The sequence below is a fragment of the Sebastes umbrosus genome, chromosome 13 (assembly GCF_015220745.1).
Source record: "Sebastes umbrosus isolate fSebUmb1 chromosome 13, fSebUmb1.pri, whole genome shotgun sequence".
Lineage (NCBI taxonomy): Eukaryota > Metazoa > Chordata > Actinopteri > Perciformes > Sebastidae > Sebastes > Sebastes umbrosus.
In genome coordinates, this window is record NC_051281.1 from 1637011 (window position 1) to 1659239 (window position 22229).

The window sequence follows — 22229 nt, forward strand, 5'->3', positions numbered from 1 at the left end:
TACTTCACCCATTCCTTATAATCATACTAAGACGATATCACAACCACGGTCCCTCTTCCTGTTCACCACTTTGGTTTCTTTAATCCCACGAGTGCTTCCTTCTCTCTTGACTTCCTGTAGGTTCACCCATGAAGTTTTTAGTTTCCTCGCATGATTCACTACACAGCCCTAAACTCTTAATAATGCATCATTTATCCCTTCTCTTTATCTATAGTGTTGCTTATATGTATTTATATCTGTGTCCACTGACATCTTGGACTCCTAAAGTCACAATCAGGAGACTACTAACAGCTTTATGTTAAAAAGTCTGCATGAATATCAATCAATGAGGTGAAATGCTGACCTGAGTTGTCATGTTGTTGTTTTTGTTTTTGTCTCTACGCTCTATATGATAAAATGTGGTTCACATTGTCTTTTATCAGGATTCTTGCCAAAGTCACCAATGTCTCCAGTCTCTCGCTGTGAAACTGTGACTGATTATGACAATATTCACTGTTTTATAATCAGTAGGCGATTTATTAGTTTTAACGGGGAGGCAAACCGCCACATGAACGACTCTCTTGTTTCTGTATTTAGAGATATTTAGAGATCTGAAAAATGTCTGAAAAAAATGTCTGAAAAAAAAGATCTGAAAAAATGTCCGAAAAAAAAAGATCTGAAAAAAAAAAAAGATCTGAAAAAAAAAAAGATCTGAAAAAATGTCCGAAAAAAAAGATCTGAAAAATGTCTGAAAAAAAGTCTGAAAAAAAATTCTGAAAAAAAAGATCTGAAAAAAAGTCTGAAAAAAAAGATCTGAAAAAAAAGATCTGAAAAAATTTCCGAAAAAAAATTCTGAAAAAAAAAGATCTGAAAAATTTCTGAAAAAAAAGTCTGAAAAAAAAAGATCTGAAAAAATGTCTGAAAAAAAAGATCTGAAAAAATTTCCGAAAACAAATTCTGAAAAAAAAAAGATCTGAAAAAGATCTGGAAAAAAAAGTCTGGAAAAATGTCCGAAAAAAAAAGATCTGGAAAAAAAAGATCTGAAAAATGTCTGAAAAAAAGTCTGAAAAAAAAAATCTGAAAAACTTCTGAAAAAATAGTCTGAAAAAAAAAATGTCTGAAAAAAAGTCTGAAAAGAAAAGATCTGAAAAACTTTCCAAAAAAAAGATCTGAAAAAGTCTGAAAAAAAAAGTCTGAAAAAAAAGATCTGAAAAAAATTTCCGAAAAAAAGATCTGAAAAAGTCTGAAAAAAAAGATCTGAAAAGAGTCTGAAAAAAGTCTGGAAAAAAAGATCTGGAAAAAAAAGATCTGAAAAATGTTTGAAAAAAAGTCTGAAAAAAAATTCTGAAAAAAAAGATCTGAAAAAAAGTCTGAAAAAAAAGATCTGAAAAAATTCTGAAAAAAAAGATCTGAAAAATGTTTGAAAAAAAGTCTGAAAAAAAATTCTGAAAAAAAAGATCTGAAAAAAAGTCTGAAAAAAAAGATCTGAAAAAATTTCCGAAAAAAATTTCTGAAAAAAAAAAGATCTGAAAAATGTCTGAAAAAAATGTCTGGAAAAATGTCAGAAAAAAAAGATCTGGAAAAAAAAGATCTGAAAAATGTCTGAAAAAAAAGTCTGAAAAAAAAGATCTGAAAAACTTCTGAAAAAATAGTCTGAAAAAAAAGATCTGAAAAAAATGTCTGAAAAAAGTTTGAAAAAAAAGTCCGAAAAAAAATCTCTGAAAAATGTCTGAAAAAAAGTCTGAAAAAAAAAGATCTGAAAAACTTCTGAAAAAATAGTCTGAAAAAAAAGATCTGAAAAAAAATGTCTGTAAAAAGTCTGAAAAAAAATTCCGAAAAAAAAGTCTGAAAAAAAAAAATCTGAAAAAAAATTCTGAAAAAAAAGATCTGAAAAAAAGTCTGAAAAAAAAGATCTGAAAAAATTCTGAAAAAAAAGATCTGAAAAAATGTCTGAAAAAAAAGATCTGAAAAAATTTCCGAAAAAAATTTCTGAAAAAAAAAAGATCTGAAAAATGTCTGAAAAAAATGTCTGGAAAAATGTCAGAAAAAAAAGATCTGGGAAAAAAAAGATCTGAAAAATGTCTGAAAAAAAAGTCTAAAAAAAAAGATCTGAAAAACTTCTGAAAAAATAGTCTGAAAAAAAAGATCTGAAAAAAATGTCTGTAAAAAGTCTGAAAAAAAATTCCGAAAAAAAAGTCTGAAAAAAAAAAATCTGAAAAAAATGTCTGAAAAAAAAATCTCTAAATATCTCTAAATACAGAAACAAGAGAGTCGTTCATGTGGCGGTTCGCCTCCCCGTTAAAACTAATAAATCGCTACTAGGGGATGGAGCGGGGGGATGGCAGGCTAACAAGGAGGATTTCATCCCCCCTCAAATCGCCTACTGTTTATAATGATTTAATAGACCTAAACTCTGCTTCAGTTTGTTTTTTGGGGATGTTTGGTGACTTTGAGCTCAGAGGACAAGCAGCAGAGAGCTTGTCCTACTGTGTACTGTCTGTCTGTATGCCTTGGCCTGGCCTTGCCTGTGTGCCCAGTCTCTCTGTTCTTCTTCTCCCATCCTGTAGAGAGAGTACAGGAGGGATCTAGAGGAGGGAGTGAAGGGTAAAGGGCTAACTACACTGGAGGAAACTCCGGAGCTTTTGAGAGCAAAGAATGCCACTCATATCCTGTGTGAGGTACGACTGGCCGAGGGGCGATGGAAACCGCTCTCAACCCGAGTGCCTTCCCACAATCCCCCAATCCTTCCCTCTTTAACTCAAGCTTCATCACCCCACTAAAAGGGCGACTGCTGGGTTTCACACTTAGTTTTATCCTCGCTTCATGACATCACTAATTTTCCAGCTTTGATTTCTGTAAAATGTTCTCATCTTGACCTTCACCTTTGATTTTCCCACGATTTCCTCTTGTACTCTTGTTCTTTTATGTTTGTTAATACTCCAAAAGTCAACCTTAAATGTACTCAAAGCACATTTAGTTTAATTGTTTTTGATACAACATGCCGTATTGTATTTCAGGATTTTATTCTTTGACTTTATAGTTCACTTTTTTATATTATAGCATTTTAAATTAGTTATTTTTTTGTCGAGATTTGCTCTGCGTGCTCTTGAGGTTAATCTTTGGAGTGCACGATAGACGTAGCACTGTAAATAAACTGAGATAATGGAAAATTTGGTTTGTTTAAACTGCCTAATTATGCTTTAACACACTGTCCTTAACTACCGTTTTATTTTTCAGTTTTTAACGGAGCTTCACGCCCAATCTGCTGCCCAATTCATCTGTTTAACTTCTTCTAACTCTTCTTTATTTACTATTCCCCTAGACGTTTTGGTTTTGCAGCCCCACATGAGTTGAACCCCTTTTATTTATAGTCAGTCCTGTGTGCTTTTAGCAAACACAGTGTGTATTTATATGTGACCTTTAATCACCTGTAATATTTACAGAGAGAGTACAAGAAGGCGCTGGAGCTGGAGATCAAGGGAAAGGGCATGATGGCTTTGGCTAACGACACCCCCGACTTCATGAGGGCGAGGAACGCTACCGACATCCTCAGTCAGGTATGAAGCACATTCTGTTTTCAGATTTTCTGGGAAATATATAAATAGTTCATAGAGCAGTTCTGGTCTAAGTATGTCTATGCTTTTTAAAAATATACATTTCCTTTTTATTTGAGTAGAAAGTCAACGGGTCCAAAGCATCTTACATTTCTAAACTGTTATTTTTTAAACCAAACAAATCAAATGCAGGTTTGCAGTTAGTTTGAGTCCTCTTGACTGACGGCGCTCATCAATGAGTTCAGCCGGTGACAAAAATAAAGAGATTTTGAAACGTTTTTACGTTTTTAATCTACATTTTTTTTCTTTTTTCATCAAAGATATTGCATGTTTGATATCGTCACTGTTCGTGTTTAACGACGTCGGTGCTCATCTTAGTCATGCTGAAATAAAAACTCTGAATACACCAGTTCCAGATCTTGATTTTTCCAAATCTTCTCCTCTGGCCATTTTCAATTCAACACAGATTTCTGTCATGCTTATAATTTAACTTTTTAGTTGTTGTTCTTTTTTTTACTAATTATATGGTTTTATGGAGCCCCCAAAGCCCTGAATGTTTTTGTTGTTAACTTGTGGAAACATAAAGATGTAAATACTTCTTTGCCCAACTTTACTGCAAGACAGTAGTTTGTATTCTACAGTGGCATATTAAGACCATGATTGTAGGTAAAAGAATAAAATTACAGAGCTGGGAGGATGGGGGTAATATTCTAAAAAAAAAGCTCTAATTTTCCTAGATTAAAGTGGTAAATTTACAAGAAAAAGATCCACAAATTTACGAGAAAAGAAATTGAATATTCTCTAATATTAAAGTTGTAAATTTAGCGTGAAAAAAGATTAAATATTTTCTGAGATTAAAGTGGTAAATTTATGAGAAAAAAATCGAATTTATGAGAAAAAATTGAATATTCTCTGAGATTATTAAATCATAAATTTGCAAGAAAAAAAATATTTTTTTGAAATAAATAATACTGTAAATTTGTGATAAATCATGATTTTAACCTCAGAGAATATCAAAAAAAATTCTCTGAAAGTTATTACTTTAGTCTCAGAGAGAATATTTTCGGTTACTTTCTCATAAATTTACGATTTAATCTGAGAATATCCAAGGTTATTTTCTCAGAAATTTACGACTTTAATCCCAGAGAATATCTAATTTTTTAATATTTCTCTAAATATTTTATCAGTGTGATGTCTCAGCTGCAAGAATCGAAGGAAATCCTGGCCATCACCTGAATAATGTTTTCTGTTCTTTAGACTAAGTACAAGCACACTGCTGAGATGGACCGGGCCAGCTACACGAGCGTCATCGACACCCCAGACATCCTCCACGCTCAGCAGATGAGGAACATCATCAGCCAGGTACATTATCGACCTGAGTCAATCTGCAAAAAGTTTCATTAAAAATAAATATCTCTGTCTGAGAACTTCTGAAATACTGTTTAAAACACCTTTATGTTTATTTTAATTTAAAAAATCCTGTTTTTGTCTAACAGAAAAAGTACAGAGAGGAGGCAGAGAAGACCATGTCTCACTTTGTGCCCGTCTTTGACACTCCGGAGATGCAGAGAGTCCGTGAGAACCAGAAGAACTTCAGCACCGTAAGTAATAAATGTAAATGAAACTGGTTCTTACTGGGGCAGCGTGTCTCAGCGTGTACAGTATGAAGTCAGAGGTTCTTCTGGTGTCTGGTGTCTATGTCTCCACGTCTGCTGTAAAGTATTATCTGTAATACTTGTGTACTGTTAGTGGTAAATTAAGTGTTTGGTGTCAATATTTTAATCCTGAGCTGAAACTAAGCTACTTTTCAGTAGTTTCTCTTCTTCTTTTTTTATTATTGTGAAACATTTTAACTGCACTTTTGTTTTTCTCCTTGTAGCATCAATACCAGATTGACCATAAAAACATAATGGGCAAAGTGTCTACTATAAAGGACACTCCTGAAATGCTTCGTGTTAAAGAGAATACAAAGAATTTCAGCTTGGTATCTACTCCATAATATCTTTTTTCTTAATGTTTTATAATAACAGTTTTTCTTATTTATTTTTTTAACTTTCTCCCCTGATATGCAGCCCTCCTTTCTTTGGACCAAACAGAACCTTGTAGAATATGCAGCATTTTAATTCATGCAACTAACCCCTGACAGTTTGTTCTATAGTTATACGTGTTAGTGCGGAGCTTGTGTGCTGTTAAATACTTGTTTACGGCGCTATATTGTTGTGGAAGCGTCCAGACGATATGTGGTCCTTTAAATGTTGATGTTTGTTTTTGTTGGTGTGTGTCGGATTTTGCTCACAAAGGTCCAACGCAGCTAAATCAAATGTAGTTCCTTCGTCCTCATAATCCCAAGAGTTAATCTCTGGTTGCTGCTTTCATTCCTCGTTCATGTAAAGATTCAGTACAAAGACGATTTGGGTGGAGGAACCGCTTTGCCCGAGACCCCCGAGACGGAGAGAGTAAAACGCAACCAGCGGAACATTAGCACGGTACTCCACAGAGTGACCCTGCCCTCCTTCATCTCCTCCTCAACCAGTCCTCCCTCCATATTCCCTCCTTCCCTAGTGACCAGCAATATAACCAGACCTATTTTAACATGTAATCTCTCCAAATAGCCATTTTCAATCCAACACAGATTTCTATCATGCTTATTATTTAACTTTTTAGTTGTAGTTTTTTTTTTTTTTACTAATTATATGGTTTTATGGAGCCCCCAAAGCCCTGAATGTTTTTGTTGTTAACTTGTGGAAACATAAAGATGTAAATACTTCTTTGCCCAACTTTACTGCAAGACAGTAGTTTGTATTCTACAGTGGCATATTAACATGATTGTAGGTAAAAGAATAAAATTACAGAGCTGGGAGGATGGGGGTAATATTAATTAAAAAAAAAGCTCTGATATTCCTAGATTAAAGTGGTAAATTTACAAGAAAACAATTCACAAATTTACGAGAAAAGAAATTAAATATTGTCTAATATTAAGGTTGTAAATTTAGTGTGAAAAAAGATTAAATATTTTCTGAGATTAAAGTGGTAAATTTATGAGAAAAAAAATAATTTTTGAGAAAAAATTGAATATTCTCTGAGATTATTAAATCATAAATTTGCAAGAAAAAATTTAGTGATTCTCTGAGATTAAAGCCACAGATTTACTAGGAAAAAACTTGAATATTCTCTGAGATTATAGTGGTAAATTTATGAAAAAAAAACTCAGTTTTTTAAAATAATAATACTGTAAATTTGTGATAAATCATGATTTTAATCTCAGAGAATATCAAAAAAAATGTTCTCTGAAAGTTATTACTTTAATCTCAGAGAGAATATTTTAGGTTATTTTTCTGGTAAATTTCCAATTTTAATTTCTTAGAATATCCAAAGTTTTTTTCTCTTAATTTCCAATTTTAATCTCAGAGAATATCTAATTTTTTTCTCGTGAATTTACTATTTTAATCTCAGGAAATATCAGAGTTTTTTTTCTCGTAACTTTTTCTCAGTTTATATATTAATTAATTGTTTACACAAGTTAACATTTACTGGGACTTTGAGGGCTCTGTGGGATTTTCTTTCTCATGATAATTCATTGCATCTAAACCCTGAAGTAATAAACTAAATTAATCCATTTTGAAAGCAGAACGAACATATTTCACAACCTTACTTACTGCCGACCCGACTACCACTGAAATATGTGAAAATCGGTATACTGTAAGTAACAACATGTTACTGTCGGTTGTTGTGTGCTGTTGTTGTGAATGGATGGACGTGTTTGTGTCTACAGTACATACTGTGCTCTTGTTTGTCTCTGTCTTACTCTGTGTCTGTGTAATTTCTGCAACGGGCAGATTCAGTACAAGGATTCTGTGGGTCAAGGCACATCCATACCAGATCTCCCTGAGGTGAAGCGGGTCCGAGAAACCCAGAAGAATATCAGCTTGGTAGAGGAAAAGCACTGCAGTGACCCTTATCATAACGCCCTCTGACCTTTGACCTCTCCTACTAGTCTAAAAGTCTAGAAACCTTTACCCTCCGTTAGTTTAGTTCTGGTTTCTCCTCCTCCATCCTAACTGAGTTTCATAAATCACTCCTTTTTACCAGCCTTGGTTGATGCCTTGATTTTGAATTTCCACAAAAAGATATTTCCCCCCATTTTTTCCTAAATAAGTTCATTTCCCTGGATTTTTTATTTTTTTATTTTTTTGGCATTTCCTAAATTTATAATTTTAATCTCAGAGAATATCCAAGGTTTTTTTTCTCGTAAATTTATTACATTAATTTCAGAGAAAATCTAAATTTTTTTCTTTTAAATTTATTATTTTAATCTCAAAGAATATCCAAGATTATTTCCCGTAAATTTGCGAGAGAATAGCCAAGGTTTTTTTATATGTTTTTATTTGTCTCTGTCTTACTCTGTGTCTGTGTAATTTCTGCAACGGGCAGATTCAGTACAAGGATTCTGTGGGTCAAGGCACATCCATACCAGATCTCCCTGAGGTGAAGCGGGTCCGAGAAACCCAGAAGAATATCAGCTTGGTAGAGGAAAAGCACTGCAGTGACCCTTATCTTAACGCCCTCTGACCTCTGACCTCTGACCTCTCCTACTAGTCTAAAAGTCTAGAAACCTTTACCCTCCGTTAGTTTAGATCCGGTTTCTCCTCCTCCATCCTAACTAAATTTCATAAATCACTCCTTTTTACCAGCCTTGGTTGACGACTTGATTTTGAATTTCCACAAAAAGATATTTCCCCCCATTTTTTTCCTACATAAGTGCATTTCCCTGGATTTTTTATTTTTTTGGCATTTCCTTAATTTATGATTTTAATTTCAGAAAATATCCAAGGTTTTTTCTTGTAAATTTATTATTTTAATCTCAAAGAATTTCTGAGTTTTTTTTTCTAATAAATTTACGACTTTAATCTCAGAGAAAATCCCAATTTTTTTTCTTGTAAATGTGTTATTTTAATCTCAAAGAATATCCAAGGTTCTTTCCCCGTAAATTTGCGAGAGAATAGCCGAGGTTTTTTAATATGTTTTTATTTGTCTCTGTCTTACTCTGTGTTTGTGTAATTTATGCAACGGGCAGATTCAGTACAAGGATTCTGTGGGTCAAGGCACATCCATACCAGATCTCCCTGAGGTGAAGCGGGTCCGAGAAACCCAGAAGAATATCAGCTTGGTAGAGGAAAAGCACTGCAGTGACCCTTATCTTAACGCCCTCTGACCTCTGACCTCTGACCTCTCCTACTAGTCTAAAAGTCTAGAAACCTTTACCCTCCGTTAGTTTAGATCTGGTTTCTCCTCCTTCATCCTAACTAAGTTTCATAAATCACTCCTTTTCACCAGCCTTGGTTGACGACTTGATTTTGAATTTCCACAAAAAGATATATTTCCCACCATTTTTCCTAAAGAATTGTATTTCAGAATTTTTTCTTGTAAATTAACAACATTAATCTCAGAGAATATCCGAGGTTATTTTCTTATAAATTTAAGATTTTAAATTCAAAGAATATCCAAGTTATTTTTCTCATAAATGTATTATTTTAATCTCAGTGAATATCAAAGTTTATTTTCTCTTAATTTACGACTTTAATTTTAGAGAATATCCAAGTTTTTTTATATGTTTTTATTCGTCCCTGTCTTACTCTGTGTTTGTGTAACTTATGGGGCAGATTCAGTACAAGGACTCTGTGGGTCAAGGCACATCCATACCAGATCTCCCTGAGGTGAAGCGGGTCCGAGAAACCCAGAAGAATATCAGCTTGGTAGAGGAAAAGGACTGCCGTGACCCTTATCATAACGCCCTCTGACCTCTGACCTCTCCTACTAGTCTAAAAGTCTAGAAACCTTTACCCTCCGTTAGTTTAGTTCTGGTTTTTCTCCTCCATCCTAATCAGTTTCATAAATCATTCCTTTTTACCAGCCTTGGTTGACGACTTGATTTTTAATTTCCACAAAAAGATAATTCCTCCACCATATTTTTTTCCTAAATAAGTTAATTTCCCTGCATTTCTTTATTTTAATTTTATTTTTTTGGCATTTCCTTCCCTCCTAATATTTCTTTGAGTGTGTTATCGCCATATGTGACGTTTTTTTTGTGTTGTCTCGTTCAAAAGATTCAATACAAAGAAGGAGTGGGACAAGGCACATCAGTATCAGAGACCCCAGAGATGGAGAGAGTCAAACGCAATCAGCACAACATTAGCACGGTACTCCTCGGAGAGAGTGACCCTGTATTCATCCGCCCCTCTTCCTCACCCTTCATCTCCCTCAAACACACTCATAACAACTCTCCTTTAGAGCCTTTAGATGTCAGAACTGTTATTTTCATCACATCAGACCCACCACGCAGATATAACACAGTACATACTGTACTTTTGTTTGTCCCTGTCTTACTCTGTGTTTGTGTAACTTATGCAACGGACAGATTCAGTACAAGGATTCTGTGGGTCAAGGCACATCCATACCAGATCTCCCTGAGGTGAAGCGGGTCCGAGAAACCCAGAAGAATATCAGCTTGGTAGAGGAAAAGGACTGCAGTGACCCTTATCTTAACCCCTTATAATCATTTCCCATGACGCCCTCTGACCTCTCCTACTAGTCTACAAAACCCTCCGTTAGTTTAGTACTGGTTTCCTCTCCTCCATCCTAACTAAGTTTCATGAATCATTCCTTTTTACCAGCCTTGGTTGACGACTTGAGTTCTTGATTTCCACAAAAACATAATTTCCCCCCCATTTGTTCCTTAATAAGTTTTCATTTCCCTCGATTTCTTTAATTTTTATTTCCTTAATGGGATAGTTCGGGTGTTTCTCAGTGTGGTTGTATGAGGTTCTTCTCCATAGTCAGTGCATTACCTACAGTAGATGGAGTTTGGAGAAACAGACAGGAGTACCAGCACAGTAGCAATGTCATTTAGACACCTAACAAGACGTATTTTAGACACCTAAAAATATCTATATCAGTTAAAGTGCACGCTATATTTAGTATATTTTTGCAGGTTTACTTTGCCGTCAAACAGTTCTACAGTCTGTGTTTCCGACGGGGAATCGAAGCTGTTATCTATGCTCTCACCAAAGCCACCAGACTCCATTGATAAAAACACTAATTTTACCTCAGAGAACACGCCGGTCTACCGCTGCCTCCATCGGTTAGATAGTTTGTGTTATTGTGTGACTTTGGTTAGTTCGGATTCACCAAAGTCACACAATAGCAATAGAGTGCTGCAGGAATGAGTCCTTAAAACCCAGAGATGAGTTAGCATTTTAACACTTCCTGTTCCCTCGTCTGGAAGTCAATGGGTTTTTAGTTAGATGCCTGAAATAAGGTCCATGGTGTAGTTTGTTTATAGACTAGAGTTAGCTTTTTACTTCTGGTGATTGTATTCACACTTCAAAAATCATAAAGTGGTTTTCATTAGTGGAGATTGTCTTGCTGAACAAAACGTGTAACCCAACGGAACAATCCCACTGGCTCTTAGTGGAGGGAACCAGAGTGATGCCAACTTCCTGTTGCACTACAAAAATACGTCATCCCTGCAGCACTCGATTAGCAAACTAACTGATCGAGGCAGTGGAAGACCAGCACCTCCCGTGTTCTGCAAGCTAAAATTACTGTGTTTTTCAATGGAGTCTGGTGGCTTTGAAGAGAGAATAGATGGATACAACGGCTTCAGTTCCCCGTTAGAAAGGGCTGTCTGACAGTGAGGTAAAGCGATGAAAATATTCTAAATATAGAATATATATATATATATATATATATATATATTGTAACTTTTTAAGCGTATAAATGTAGCGGGTCGGGACACATGCGCGTTCGCGTGTGGCCGCTGCCTCTCCTCCTCTGCCTGCTTGTCTTCATTCAGACAGAGCGCGCGTTCTCGCTCAGCTCGCTCCACCTCTAGACGTGAACGCGCGCTCACTCCACACTGCAGAAGAGTTAGTTTAGCTCTGAGAATATCTAGTGAATGTACAGTGGACGTTTGTGCAGAAATAACTGCTGCAGCTCCTCCAGACCAACAGAGGTTTCCCGTGTCTTGTGAAGTCACGGAGCTCTGCAGAGAGACACGTTGTCATCTCGTTACCGACCGGGTGCCGGTGTCTCCTCTGCTCTCTCCGGCTGCGGGCGGAGTGAGCAGGGAGACACGCTGCAGAGCCCCGCTGCCTCAGCCTGCACTGAAGCAGGAAAAGCCAACACTAGGATCAGATCTAAATCATGTTCATGGAGAGACCTTGGTCTGGTCAGCTAACATTACTGCCAAGCAGCTGAAATATAGAGTGATATTGTGGTTTTAGCTGACGTGCGTCGCCTCACTGTTTTGAGCGATGCTCCTTCATGTATATTTAGAGCGAGCAAGCACGAGCCCGACGCTGACTTTCGTTGACTTCACCACCACAGTTGTCGCTGTTAACAAGCATTTCTGAGAGTTACAAATAGTCCCTTTAAACTTTTTAGGTGTTTTGCTCCCGTCCACAGCAATACATTACTTTGCTCCATCTACTGTCGGTAATACACTGACTACGGAGAAGTACCTCGAAACACCCGAACTATCCCTTTAAATTGAAAACTAATATTTCTTTGAGTGTGTTGCCGCGATATTTGACTTTTTCCGTGTTGTCTCATTCAAAAGATTCAATACAAAGAAGGAGTGGAACAAGGCACATCAGTGTCAGAGACCCCAGAGATGGAGAGAGTCAAACGCAATCAGCTCAACATTAGCACGGTACTCCTCAGAGAGAGTGACCCTGTATCCATCCGCCCCTCTTCCTCACCCTTCATCTCCCTCAAACACACTCATAACAACTCTCCTTTAGAGCCTTTAAGATGTCACGCCCACCACGCAGCAGTTATATAACACCAGTGAGCCTGGTGGGGTCGGCTGAACCTCACCATCATAACCTGCTTCTCCATCCTCTCAGGGAAAATGTGTTTAATTCCATGTTTGCTGTGGTTGTTTTTGGTTGGTGCCGTGTTGTGTCTCTTGTCTTCCTGCAGTTCTTCTCTGATTGACTTTTTTTTCCTCCACTTTCTCTCTCAAACCCAAACTGTCGTGTTGGGTAGATAAAATACAAGGACTCTCTGGGTCGAGGAACGGCTATATCGGACCTCCCCGAGGTGAAGCGGGTCAAACAGACCCAGAAGAACATCAGCTCGGTAGCGGAACAAAACCGAACCACGTGTGCTCCCTAACCATTGAGAGTGGATCTAGTAGTGCTCATCCCTCATCCCTCATTATAAGCCTGTTTGCTACTCCCTCCCTCCCCACCCTTCTCCTGCTGTCATCACCTCTCGCTCATCTTCATCCATCTTCATCCAAGGCACCGACTGTTTCCTGAGCTCCAGCCCATCATCATCACCTCTTTGACCCTTCATTTTCATTCATCCATCCTTTTTTTTCTTTAATCTTCAACGCTTGGAGCTGAGTGAAACCCTCCTCTTGTGGCCTGTGATGTGACGCCCAGTATTCTGTATCTTCTAACCCACAGCCCAGCTTTTTATTTTCAAGCCGCTAAGTTAATTTCCACTCCACAGCTAACGACAAACTAAATCTCCTGCTGCAGCGTTAGAGGAGTGTGTTTATGTTTGTTTCCACATGTTTGTTTGTCCACAACAGAGATCCTGGCAGGGAGATACCAGGAAGAGTCACTCTATAGGACCAATTTCTCAGACACTGCTTAAAGGGACAGTGTGTAGGATTTGGCGGCGTCTAGTGGTGTGGTTGCAGATTGCAACCAACTAGAGAGTACCCGTCTGCTCACCGATTTTAATCTCAGAGAATATCCAAGTTATTTTCTCATAAATTTGCGACTTTAATCTCAGAGAGCATCTGAATTTTTTTTCTCTTAATTTACAATTTGAATCTCAGAAAATATCCAAGTTTTTTCCCCTCAAATTTCTGATTTTAATCTCAGAGAATATTCACGTTTTTTCGCGTAAATTTGCGATTTTAATCTCAGAATATCCAAGGTATTTTTTTCATAAATTTCCGACTTTAATTTCAGAGAGTATCAGAGTTTTTTCCCGTAAATTTGGGACTTTAATCTCAGAGAACATCTGAGTTTTTTTCTCTTAATTTACGATTTTAATCTCAGAAAATATCTGAGGGGTTTTTTTCTCTTAATTTATGATTAAACGGATCGACGAACCGTGCCCGAGTACGGTACGGATCGTTCACACTAATCAAACGAACTGGACTTTGGGGTCAAGTGTACTCGGATCCGGGCCGCTGATGTGAAAGTTTCAGATGATTATACTCTAATGAAAACATATTTATGAATATTATATCCCCCCGAAAATGTTACACACTGTTCCTTTAAATATCCTCTAAAAACAACTGGAAGCAATTCCTTCTCTGAGATTAACTCCTCTTGTAAATCTCCTGAAACCCGCTGCGTCTGTATCTTCAGTGTTTGAGGTTGATCCGAGTCTCTGAAAGCCGTCCTATAGGTGTGTGTTCTGTCTGTGTGTGGTTCCGAGTGTCTGACTAGCCCGTTGGGCCACTGTGCTTCTGTCCTGTAGGTGTTGTATAAAGACAGCTCAGCCAAAGGGACTCCTGTGACGTTTACCCCTGAGATGGAGCGGGTCAAACGGAACCAAGAAAACATTAGCTCGGTACCTTCAGAACCACCGCTAGAACGTATTCTACTTCCAATATGTTCTACGTAACCCCTCTCTACCTGTCTCTAGTTAACTGTATTAATTCTCCCCTCTCTCTTTATAAATGTGTTTAATCAGCTGTGGTGTGTCTGTGCACATCATCACCGCTAACCTCTCCTGTCGTACTCCTCTTCATCCCGCCCCCCACCCCCGTCGTCCTCCCACTGAAGACTGGGACGTAATCATGTTCTCCTTTAATACTTCAACCTCCCTGCTAATTCATCCGTCTGAACTCCCAGTAATCCCAGCAGCTGTGTGTGTGTCCTGTTGCCGTTCAGCCTCCACCCTTTGTGTTGTGCTGTGACTTGTATATATATGACGGCTTCAGGTGTTTGATGCGTTCCAGCCGCTCACCGTGCGTCCTCTGCTCCATCTAGGTGCTGTACTCGGACAGTTTCCGTAAGCAGGTCCAGGGCAAGGCCGCCTTCGTTCTGGACACGCCTGAGATGAGGCGCGTCAGGGAGACCCAGCGCATCATTTCTGGAGTAAGATTTTGTGGTTGTTTAATTCTCTAATTCTTCTGCAGGTAGTTTAGTTTTCCACTATTTCTCTACTTGAAGGATAAGCCTGGCGTTCGTCCATATTTAAGACCAAAACCAACGTGTGGTAGTCCGTCTCTCACCAGTTTATGATGATACCAACCTTGTCAGTAGATCTCAGCCCCACATTTCTTCCGACTGAAGATGTAAATCTTTAAAAATAGGTCATGTACAGTACTGCTGTCAGGTGGACACCTAAAAGAATCAATATCAGTTTAAGTGTACGCTATATTTAGAATATTTCCGCCGAACTGAAGCCGTTATCTATGCTCTCGCCAAAGCCACCAGACTCCATTGACAAAAACAGTAATGTTACCTCTCAGAACACAGGAGGTGCTGGTCTACCGCTGCCTCCATCGGTTAGTTTGTTTCTGTTATTGTGTGACTTTGGTGTTTTAAAGGGACTGTTTGTAACTTTTTAAGCGTATAAATGTACCGGGTCGGGACACATGCGCGCTCGCATATGCGCGTTCGCGTGTGGCCGCTGCCTCTCCTCCTCTGCCTGCTCGCCTTCACTCAGACAGAGCGCGCGTTCTCACTCAGCTCGCTCCACCTCTAGACGTGAACGCGCGCTCGCTCCACACTGCAGAAGAGTTAGTTTAGCTCTGAGAATATCTAGTGAATGTTCAGTGGACGTTTGTGCAGAAATAACTGCTGCAGCTCCTCCAGACCAACAGAGGTTTCCCGTGTCTTGTGAAGTGACGGGGCTCAGCAGAGAGAAACGTTATCGTCTCGTTACCGACCTGGTGCCGGTGTTTTCACTGTTCACTCCGGCTGCGGGCGGAGAGAGCAGGAAGACTCGCTGCAGAGCCCCGCTGCCTCAGCCTGCGCTGAGGCAGGAAAAGCCAACACTATGATCAGATCTAAATCATGTTCATGGAGAGACCTTCGTCTGGTCAGCTAACATTACTGCCAAGCAGCTGAAATATAGAGTGATATTGTGGTTTTAGCTGACGTGTGTCGCCTCACTGTTTTGAGCGATGCTCCTTCAGGTATATTTAGGATTAACTTTTGGTGACTCTAGTGAGTATTTCCTCGGGCAGGACAGTGTATGACAAATTTCCAAAGTTGGAATAAACTCACGAGAGTTTTGCTAGAGTCGCGGTACGCTCCTGTGATCTCGATCGTTTGGTGTGAGGTGGTCTTAAAACTCAGTCCGAGCAGTCAGTCTTTTTCTCGTCTTGGTGTTATGATAAAATCAAACACGTTTTTAGTCTCGGTAATCGCAAATAGTGAAGAATAAAGATGTGAAGATCGTGAACAACCAATAGGTGCTCTCTCTCCAGAACTTTACAACAGTGTGAATGCACATCCCCAGTCTTTGCAAAGTCTCTGTGACTTAGGACACATCGTCTTGAGATGTGAGGAGGTGTCTTCTGGTGTATGGTCGGCATCACTGTGGTTGTGATCTGTGTTCTCCAGGTGAGATACCACGAGGACTTTGAGAAGAGCAAGGGCAGCTTCACTCCCACCGCCACCGACCCGGTGACGGAGCGCGTGAAGAAGAACACCCAGGACTTCAGCGACATCAACTACCGCGGCATCCAGAGGCGCGTGGTGGAGATGGAGAGGAGGCGTGCCATCGAGCACGACCAGGAGACCATCACTGGTACACTTACAACAAGCATGAACACAGTCACCTGTTCCCTACCTGTTGGGGGTTAATGGTGTCTTTTCACATAAAAATATGGACATTGAAGTTAAAACTGTCCTTTAAAATCCAACTACAAGACATTTGAACTGTAAAGAAATGGTAAAGTAACTAACTGATCCTGTATTTGACTCTCAGATCTGCGTGTGTGGCGCACGAACCCCGGCTCTGTGTTCGACTACGACCCGGCTGAGGACAACATCCAGTCCAGGAGTCTTCACATGATGTCAGGTGAGATGATAAAACTTATCGTACTGTAGGTCTAAAGAAGAAGACATCAGTTCAGTTATGTTTTACATCAATAAGTATTAAATTGTAATTTTTCCCCCAAAGGGTCAGAAGAGCTGAATCCTCTCTCTCTATGCTTCGTCTGCTAATTACATTCTGATATTAATAAAAATTAATTAATAGAAATCACACCATTAGACCTATTTTATCATGGTCCAAAATATTGGTACAATTTTAACTCTCCATTTAGCATTTATAAGCAATATATCAACACTTAATAAATACACTATAATGTAAGCAATTTAAGTGTTTAAATAGAATAGGAATAATAATAAATAAAAATAAATAAAAAAGAAATAGAGAAAAAGAAATAGGGAAAAGAAATAATAATAATTATAATAATAATAATAATAATAAACATATAAATAAAATAAAAATGAGAGATGAAGTTAGAAAATAGAAATAAAAGAATAAAAAAATAGAATATGAATAATAATAATAAACAAAAATGAATAAAAAAGAAAGAAAGAAAAAGAAAATAGGGAAAAGAAAATATTTTATTTATTTATTTATTAATTAATTAATAAAATAAAAATAAAGAGAAACAAAGTAAATAGTGCCTAAATTTTCATAAAAAAATCATAGTATATTATAACGTCAAAAATTTAATAAAAAAGTCATAGTATAGTATGTTGTCAAAAAACATTTAGCATTTATAAGCAATATATCAACACTTAATAAATACATTATAATGTAATCAATTTAAGTGTTTATTATTGTATATAATAATATGTAAATTAGCCACGTGAACAAATATTACGGTTTTGTTTATTAACTGTTTGTACGTACAAATCATTCACATCAAAACTATTACGTCATGATCTTTATAGACCAGTTATGGAGTTATAGTTTTTGACAAATACAATAAATAACGTTTACTGTGGTGACTGATAGATTTGTGAACCCCATAATAATGCTTAAAGTCCACTTACAGAAAAAGGAACTCTTAAATCTGCATATTTATTCGATCATCATGTCAAACGTTAACTCTCATAATATTATTATATTATTCTCATAATATTACGACTTTTTTTTCTTAAAATTCAGATTTTATTCTCATAATAAAACTTTTTTTCTTGAAAACTTCTGACTATATTCTTATAATATTATGATTTTCTTTTCTTAAACTTCTGACTTTATTCTCATAATATTATGATTTTTTTTTGACAAAATACAATAACACTTATAATTGTCCTTATATCTGCTTACAACTACATAATAGTGTGTTATGTACCATGCGATTTATTATATATTATATACAGCTAGTAATTACTAAATAAGGGCTGGTAAAGTAAAGTTTTTTTGTTTTTTTTTTTAAATATGTTTTTGATATGTTAAGTCCACTTTAAGAGTTAAAGTGTTATTTGAAGGTGAATATAGGAGTAGAAGCTCGACAAAATGTCACTGCATGGTCCCCAATATCATTAGAGTAATCATCTGACGTCACATTTCACAGCAATCCGGACACTATTTGTTGAGATATCCGGCTGAATTAAAAAAAGATTTATGTTAATTTAAATAGATTTGTTCCAGCCGTGGCTACCGTGATGTAAATGTTAGATCTGATCATAAGTATCGATCTTATTTCTAACGCTGTTCTGACAGTTCAAGCTCAGCGTCGCAGCAAGGAGCACTCCCGCTCCACCAGCGCGTTGAGCGGCGGCGCTGACGAGAAGTCTGAGGTGTCCCAGGACGCCGACCACCACATGTCCCTCTACAGCAACGGCTTCATGGCCTCCTCTACCGGTAAATGATCTTCAACAAACACTGTATGCTGTATGATGTGTTATACACTGTAGGAGTCTAGTATATGTGGGGTTTAGCATCTACAGTATAAATGCATCAGTGTTAGGACTTATCAGTGGTTTCCCTCTTAACATCTGCAGGTTACCAGCATGCTAAGACTGTGGAGGTGCAGCAGAGGTCCTCTTCAGTGGCCACCCAGCAGACCACCGTCTCCTCCGTCCCCTCTCACCCCTCTACCACCGGGGTTAGTAACACACATTCACTTAGTTTACACACACACACTGCACAAGTCAGTATAGAAAGCTTAAAGAGCAGCAGAACAGCCTCTGAAAATCTAGTTTTTACTGACCTCCAGTGGTTTAAAGTCTTATTAGGAGAGAAGAGTAGATAGAAGTATAGGAAAGGAATTGAAAAAGAATAACGAAAATAGATAAATAAATTAAAATAAAATAAAAATGAGAGATAAAGTTAGAAAAAATAAATAAAAGAATACAAAAATAGAATAGGAATAATAATAAACAGAAATAAATATAAAATAAATAGAGAAAAAGAAATAGGGAAAAGAAATAATAATAATTATAATAATAATAATAATAACAAATATATAAATAAAATAAAAATGAGAGATAAAGTTAGAAAATATAAATAAAAGAATAAAAAATAGAATATGAATAATAATAAATAAAAAGAAATAAAAAAGAAATAGAGAAAAAGAAATATAAATAAAATAAAAATGAGAGATAAAGTTAGAAAATAGAAATAAAAAAAATAAAAATAGATTAGGAATAATAATAATAGACAAAAATTAATAAAAAATAAATAGAGAAAAATAAATAGGGAAAAGAAAATAATTAATTAATTAATAAAATAAAAATAAAGAGAAACAAAGTAAATAGTGTCAAAATTTTCATAAAAACGTCATAGTATATTATATCGTCAAAAATTTCATTTAAAAGTTATACTATAGTATGTCATAAAAATATCATAAAAAAATCATTGTATACTTAGTCATAAAAAAATGCCCTGTAAAAAGTCATACTATAGTATGTCGCCTAAATTTTCATTTTCTATATTCTCTGCAGAAAACCGTGCGCGCCATGTACGACTACTCTGCAGCAGACAACGACGAGGTGTCCTTCAAGGACGCCGACGTCATCGTCAACGTGCAGGCCATCGACGAGGGCTGGATGTACGGCACCGTGCAGCGCACCGGCAAGACCGGCATGCTGCCGGCCAACTACGTGGAAGCAGTTTAAAAGACGAAAAAGCCCGCCCATCGTCCCTCCAGAGTGGGCGCGACGCATCCGCAGGGCCCACTTCCTGTGATCACAACCGTGGCTTTAGTGCAATGTGTAGTTTTCTTGTAGCTCTGTGACTGTATTTTAATTGTGTTGTGATTCATACGCTGCTGACCCCGTTGCTCTGTGGATGTGACTGATTATACATACTATGACTGTTTTAGATTGTTTGACACTCTCTTGGAAAAACTCACTAACAATAATACGCTATGTGTATATTTAAAAACAAAAAAGTTTTTTTCTCAAATAGTTCCAATTATGCCTTTAATGGAAATGCTACAGAGAGAAAAATAAATGACTAATGAAGAACTAATGAAACTAATAAGGAGTCCGTCTCCTTCACGATGAAACCGCTCCTGAAGAGTTGTACGAGACGAGCCTCAGTCTTCCCTCCTTTACACTGAAGGCTGCCCACTGGTAGAATAAGTGTGTTTTGTTTCTTCCGATTATTATTATCAGTAGCTAATAAAGCACACCGAGCTCCTGCAGCACTCTGCCTCCTTCTTTTCATTCAGAAATACATAACATTTACTGTGGTGACTGATAGATTTGTGGACCCCATAATAATGCTTAAAGTCCACTTACAGAAAAAGGAACTCTTAAATCTGCGTATTTATTCGATCATCATGTCAAACGTTAACTCCTCTTGGTAACTGTAGTTTTATTCTCATATTTTAAATAATATTTTAATTTATAATACTTTTTTCTTGTAAACTTCTGACTTTATTCTCATAATACGATTTTTTCACATAAACATGACTTTATTCTCATAATATTATGATTTTTTTTCTTAAACTTCTGACTTTATTCTCATAATATTAAGACTTTTTTTTTCTTAAACTTCTGACTTTATTCTCATACTATTATGACTTTTTCCTCTTAAACTTCTGACTTTATTCTCATAATATTATGACTTTTTTCTCTTTAAGTTCTGACTTTATTCTCATAATATTACGACTTTTTTCTCTTTAAGTTCTGACTTTATTCTCATAATATTACGACCTTTGTTCAGTATTCTGTAACTGTAGATTATTTTTCCAATAATTTGAAAAAGATTTTTAAAAAAAGTTTAAAAATATATTTATCTTGAGGTATGTGCATTTGAAAACATTTTTAAAAAAAGAAACAGAAGTTATAAAATCAATAAAAAAAGAGGAACAGTATCAGCAGGCTAGATGTGTCTTTAGTACCTGAACACTGAGTCAGCTGGACAGCCAATCACAGGAGGGCCTGAGGATCTCTGAGTCAGCTGGACAGCCAATCACAGGAAGGCCTGAGGATCTCTACCGGAAGGGAAAGTTGGTGAAATGCGGAAGAGAAAGAAAATAAAACGAAGAGCTCCCACTCTCACCGTTTTTCAGGAACCACAAACGTCTTCCATCCAAAAAAAACAATGACTGACCTCAGCTAATCTCTCTCTATGAGCTGCTCCTTTAATAAATATAAAAACTGATAATTTTAAGATCAGTTTGGTCAACTTTATTTTCTTGGCTCATTAATGAATTAATTAATTATTATTGTTTTGGGCTTAATTTTTAACTAAAAATGTGACTAAGTGGTAGCTTGTTGAATTATTATTATTATTATTATTGTTATTATTATTATTATTTTGACAAATATGTTTATTCTGACTGGCATATGCATATAACTTATGACTTTATTCTCATAACTTTATGCATTTTTTTCACTTAAACTTATGACTTTATTCTTGTAATATTACGACTTTTTTTCCTCTTAAACTTATGACTTTATTCTTGTAATATTACGACTTTTTTTCCTCTTAAACTTATGACTTTATTCTCGTAATATTACAACTTTTTTTCTTGTAAACTTCTCATTTTATTCTAATAATATAACGACTTTTTTTCTCATATACTTATGTCTTTATTCTCAAAATATTACGACTTTTTTTCTAGTAAACTAATGACTTTATCTTCATAATATTAAGATTTTTTTTCTCGTCAATTTACGACTTTTTTCTCATAATATTACTACTTTTTTTCTCTTAAACTTATTACTTTATTCCCATAATATTATGACTTTAGTCTCGCAATATTAGGACCTTTTTTTCTTGTAAACTCCTGACTTTATTGTCATACAACTTTTTTTCTCATAAACTTATGACTTTATTCTCATAATATTCTGACTTTTTTTCTTGTAAACTTATGTCTTTAATCTCAAAACATTACGACTTTTGTCTCTTAAATTTACGACTTTATTTTCATAATATTATGACTTTTTTTCTCTTAAACTTATAACTTTATTCCCATAATATTATGACTTTAGTCTCGTAATATTAGGACCTTTTTTTCTTGTAAACTCCTGACTTTATTGTCATACAACTTTTTTTCTCTTAAATTTACGACTTTATTCTCGCAATATTACGACTTTTTTCACGTAAAGTTATGACTTTATTCTCGTAATATAAAGACTTTTTTTTCTCATAAACTTCTGACTTTAGTCTCATAATATTAGGACCTATTTTTTATTCTCGAAATCTGAGATCTATTTATCATTTATTTATTTTTCC

At 36.2% G+C, this 22229-nt stretch overlaps 1 protein-coding gene and 1 long non-coding RNA gene across 46 annotated transcripts in view; one reads left to right on the forward strand and one right to left on the reverse strand.

The window, feature by feature from the left end:
- Positions 1–20190, forward strand: part of neb (nebulin) — a 108739-nt gene extending 88549 nt beyond the window's left edge. For 24 of the 45 annotated variants that reach the window (XM_037789707.1, XM_037789711.1, XM_037789705.1 and 21 more), the window contains 21 exons: positions 2547–2657; positions 3423–3536; positions 4791–4895; positions 5030–5134; positions 5413–5517; positions 5927–6019; positions 7370–7462; positions 7965–8057; positions 8608–8700; positions 9194–9286; positions 9638–9730; positions 9949–10041; positions 12151–12243; positions 12582–12674; positions 14040–14132; positions 14555–14662; positions 16139–16325; positions 16506–16598; positions 18261–18401; positions 18542–18645; positions 19484–20190. In XM_037789707.1, the coding sequence (XP_037645635.1) occupies positions 2547–2657; positions 3423–3536; positions 4791–4895; positions 5030–5134; positions 5413–5517; positions 5927–6019; positions 7370–7462; positions 7965–8057; positions 8608–8700; positions 9194–9286; positions 9638–9730; positions 9949–10041; positions 12151–12243; positions 12582–12674; positions 14040–14132; positions 14555–14662; positions 16139–16325; positions 16506–16598; positions 18261–18401; positions 18542–18645; positions 19484–19657 (2277 nt within the window). In that variant the 3' untranslated portion in view covers positions 19658–20190. The remainder of the gene's footprint in view (positions 1–2546; positions 2658–3422; positions 3537–4790; positions 4896–5029; positions 5135–5412; positions 5518–5926; positions 6020–7369; positions 7463–7964; positions 8058–8607; positions 8701–9193; positions 9287–9637; positions 9731–9948; positions 10042–12150; positions 12244–12581; positions 12675–14039; positions 14133–14554; positions 14663–16138; positions 16326–16505; positions 16599–18260; positions 18402–18541; positions 18646–19483) is intronic. The other 21 variants (XM_037789753.1, XM_037789714.1, XM_037789719.1 and 18 more) reach the window with 19 other exon arrangements.
- LOC119500169 lies at positions 511–22095 on the reverse strand. Its single transcript, XR_005209566.1, has 3 exons — positions 22085–22095; positions 20658–20665; positions 511–590 (listed from the first exon to the last, which is right to left on the reverse strand). It is a non-coding gene; the product is annotated as an uncharacterized LOC119500169 (long non-coding RNA).
- Positions 22096–22229: the final 134 nt, after the last annotated feature.